The sequence below is a fragment of the Dictyostelium purpureum genome (assembly GCF_000190715.1).
Source record: "Dictyostelium purpureum unplaced genomic scaffold DICPUscaffold_766, whole genome shotgun sequence".
NCBI classification, from domain to species: Eukaryota; Evosea; class Eumycetozoa; order Dictyosteliales; family Dictyosteliaceae; genus Dictyostelium; species Dictyostelium purpureum.
In genome coordinates this window covers 1-4,844 of record NW_003520093.1, presented here as the reverse complement: position 1 = coordinate 4,844, position 4,844 = coordinate 1, and the positions used below count along the sequence as shown (strand labels likewise).

The window sequence follows — 4,844 nt, the reverse complement described above, 5'->3', positions numbered from 1 at the left end:
ATTTTTTCATTGTTTTGTATCTATATATATATAAATAAATAAACTAAAAATATTTGTTTTGTTGTACATTAATATTCTTAAAAAAACTAATATTTTTATTTTTTTTTAAAAATAGATTTTTATTTTTTTTGGCAATGGTCTATTTGTATTAAATTTTTATTTTTTTTTAAAAATATCTTTTTCTTATAAAAAAAAAAAAAACACAAAAACACACACACAAGTGTTCAACAATCTAACAACAAGATAAAAATAAATTTTCAAAAAAAAAATTAAAAAAAAAATTAAAAAAAGGTTAATAAAATTAAAAAATATTTTATAATTATAATAATAATAATAAATAAGTAAAAAAATAATACAATCCCAACAATAAAAAAAAATAAAATAATCATAATAACAATAATAATAACAATAATAGTAATATTTTTTTTTTTTTTATAAATTCATTTTATAAAAATAATTATTATTATTTAAGTTTATTATTTTGTTTTAAAATTTTTTTATTTTTATTTTTTTAAAATTTTTTTAAAAAAAAATTAATAGAAATGAAAAGTTTAAATGATATATTAGATAATACAATAGTAGAACCATTTAATAATAGTAGTAATATAAATAATAATAATAGTATAGATAATAGTTATAATAAAATTGATTATAATAATCTTAGTAATAATAATAACGATTTTAAACCATCATTTAATATTTATGATGGATGTTTAAAATTACCAAATGATTTAAAAGATCCAAATCAATTAGAGAATAATAGTTTTATTGGTACAACCTTTAATCAAGATGAATTGGATAAACTTTTAGAAATTTATTTAGAAGGTTTAGGGTTATTAGAGAGATTCGAAAGTGAATTAAATTCAGACGAATGGAAATTTGTTTCAAAAGAAGAATCAGAAATTAGTATTTGGTCAAAACCTTATGTTAATCCAGAATACCCAAATGCAACAACTATTGGTAGTTCATTGTTATCAAGAAATCAAATTATAGATGTTAATCCTGATGTGGCGGCATTGGATGTTTCAGATTGGTTAGCAAGATTTAAATGGGATCGTTATTTAGATCGTTTTGAAATAGTCTATTATTTTACAACTAATGATAAACAAAAAGCCCAAAAATTAAATATTCCATATTCAAAATATGATATACTATTATTACATATGTATACAAATATGTCATTATTTATAAAATCAAGAGATTGTGTAATTTTACAGTAATTATCAAAATTTAAAAAAAAAAAAAAAAAAAAAAAAAAAAATAATAATAATAATAATAATAATAATAATAATAATAATAATAATAATAATAATAATAATAATAATAATCAAGTCTCTAAAACTAAATTTAGAAATTATAATAATTATATTAATTATATTTATTTTTATTTTTATTTTTTTTATTTTTTTTAAAAATAAATTTTTTTTTTTTAAAATTTTTTTTTTATTATTTATTTTAGAATTTCAGGTCAACATCCAATTAGAAAAGGTTCATATTTTACAATTTCAAGAGATTATAATGAATTTATTGGTTGCCCAAAATCAAAAGATTTTATTAGAGGTGGTATGCCAATATTTGGATATATTTTTGAACCATTTACAAGTATTGACGAAAACGGAAATCAAATAAATAGTTGTTTTTCAAATCATATATGTTCATTTGACTTTGGAGAAGGTAAATCAATTACAGATTATATTTTAACACCACTAGCACCCAAGATCTCGTTAATGAACCTTTTATATAAAATCAAATTTATAAGAAATAAATTACAAAATCAAAAAACAATGGAAAACTATAAAAGAAATCAAAGTAACTATATTCCCAACATTTCAAGAAAGCTGCAACAACAGCCATCACTGGATGTAAATTTCAGACAACAGAAAACTCGTGAAGAATGGATGGGTTTTTTTAAAGATTTAGATGAGAAGGCTCAATGGAATTCATTGCCATCAAAGTTAAGTAATATATGCGTTTATTATGATCGTTCATCTAAATCACCAATCCTCATCAAAACTAAATATCAAGTTTCAATTGATCCAAAGAATTTAGCTGGTTTTTTGTTTGAAGAAGATTTTCAGTGGGATCCATTCATTTACCATATGACATTACAAGATAAAATTACAACTCTCAAAGGTGGGGGTCCAGTAATCTCAAGTAAATTCAAATACGATATACCTTTTTATTCAATTAAATGTAATTTACAAAATGGATACAATACCGCAGGTTATTTCCTATTAGAGCAAAGAGAAAATGGTGATATATTTATGTTTATTTTTAATAATTTAAAATTCAAAAGTGATGAATGTCAGTTTACCACCTACTTTTATATTAATCCAGATAACTGGAGAGATAAATTAAATCCAGCAGATTTAGAATCTTTAAAATCAAATCAAGTTCCACAACGTTCATTGGATATTTTAATGTTAATTAAATCATCATTCAGTTCATCATCACCAACCAAAGATAGCTATGAAGATCCAACTATTTTAAAAATCATATATTTATTTACAGATATAATTGACAATATTTATTCAAAATTTTCAAAAGAAACTCAAGTTTTGGACTCAATTAAATTTTTAACAATTAGTGAATCAATTGAAAAAGATATTTTTAATAAACAATTGCCAAAAATTAATGATGATCAAATTATAATAGATAATAATAATAATAATAATAATTTAAATAATAATTTAAATAATAGTTCAATTTCAATTGGTAGTTCTGACGATTTAGTTGAATTTGTATCAAGATCAAGATCATCATCCTCATCAACAGTAACGACAATATCAAAACCAAATTCACCAATTTCATCATATCCATCATCACCATTAGATTATTCATTATCATCACCATCATCACCACCACAGGACGAACAAATTGAAAATTATAATTTTAAAAATAAAAGAGTTCAAAATCAAGATATTATTAATGATTTAGAAAATAATTTAAAATCAAAAAAGAAAAGAAATAGTGTAACATTAGAAACTCAAAAACAACAAGAAGAAGAAAAAAAAGAAGAAAATTTTAAACAGTTTAAACAATTTAAAAATTTTTTACCAATACCAAAATCAAGTCCAAAAAATTTATTATTTTCACCATTAATTTCATCAAGTTATATAAATAATTCAATTTTATTACCACCATTTATACCATCAATTAATAGTGACAGTAGTAAGTTTTTTTATAATAATTATAAGAAACAAACCGAAGGTGATCATATGGAAAATACAAATTTATTTTGTTTACCACACGAAATTATTATTACAGTTTTATCACATTTAGATCATAGAGCATTATGTAAAGTATCAAGAACATGTAAATATATGAAAACAATGGCGGAAAGTGATATTTTATGGTACCGTCTTTATGTAAATATTTTTGGTGAACCTTCTAATACAAATATAAATAATAATAAGAATTGTAATTTAAAGAATCTTTGGGATAGTTATGTTAAAACAGAATTTCAATTTTATTCACCAACAGATATAAATTTTGATAATCCATCACTTACTTTTTTCCTCAGTAAAGAAACAAATTATGAAACAATTGTACAACAATGGAAAAAAAATTTCTTTTTAAAAATTAGAATGGAAGTTTTATGGCAAATTAGTAAAATTTATAATACACAACCACTTAATAATGGTCCAAATATTAATATTAATAATAATAATAGTTTAAATAATAATAATTTAAATAATAATAATAATAATAATAATAATAATAGACAAAAATTAAATTCAACAAATAAAAGTAGAATTTCATTAATGTCAATTGCATCATATCGTATTTCACCAAGTCAATTTGCTTTAATACCAAATGCAAGTGAAGGTACTATTACATCAACATTTTTAGACGGTGATAGATGTTATTCAGGTTATAGTACAGGTGAAACTTATATGATAGATTTTAGTAATATAAAAACAAGTAAGCCATTAAAAATTAACTATATACCCCAAGAATCAGCAAAATCAATTCATTTATGGAAACAACTTGGAACTTCATTGGTTTATTCAGGTTTATCAAATAATAAATTAATTCGTTATAATTTAAGAGAAATGTCAACTACTAGGGAAATATCAATTGTAAATCCTAAAATACCAAATGATCGTTGGAAAATATCAGGCATGTCATCAAATTATGAAGGGTCTCATGTAGTTGTTCATTATGATTCAAACGAAGAACAATCAGAATTTGAAGATTACGATACAGTTATGGATTTATTTGATGCAAATACTGGTGCTCATTGTTTATCAATTACTCAAGATGATCAAATTACCGCTACTCATAGTCATACAAATAGAGTTGCAGTTGGCTGTTCAAATGGTCCTGTAAATTTATACGATATAAATACTGGTAAAAAAGTAATTTCATTCCTTGGTCACACCGATGAAATTTATTCTGTAAGAGTTCTTTCAAAAGAAGATATCGTTATAGCATCAAGTAAAGATGGTACTGTTAGATTTTTCGATGAAAGAACAGGCCCATTTTATATCAAAAGAATTGTTGACAATGTTAAATCATTCGATGTAGAACCTAAAAAGATTTTATGTGGTGGTGGTTCAAGAATTTCCTATTGGGATCCTCGTAATTTAAATGTATGTTGTGGTGAACTTTGGAGTAGACCTGATTCAGAAATTAAAAAAGTTCAATTATCTCAATTTAATGTTACAGCTTTATTTGAACATGGTAGTACAAATATTTGGAAATTTAATGTTTAAATTTAATTATAAATATTAAAAATAATAAAAATAATAATTATTAATAAAAATAATAATATATATAATTAAATTTAAAATTATAATAAATAATATATAAAATAAATAAATAATAATACTCTATAATAA

At 21.7% G+C, this 4,844-nt stretch overlaps 1 protein-coding gene across 1 annotated transcript; it reads left to right on the top strand.

The window, feature by feature from the left end:
* Window positions 1–542: 542 nt before the first annotated feature.
* Window positions 543–4,718, top strand: DICPUDRAFT_160380 (uncharacterized protein; the record flags this gene model as incomplete). The annotated part of the gene is made up of 2 exons (XM_003295132.1): window positions 543–1,216; window positions 1,460–4,718. The coding sequence occupies 2 exons, from the start codon at window positions 543–545 to the stop codon at window positions 4,716–4,718; spliced, it is 3,933 nt and encodes a 1,310-aa protein (XP_003295180.1).
* Window positions 4,719–4,844: the final 126 nt, after the last annotated feature.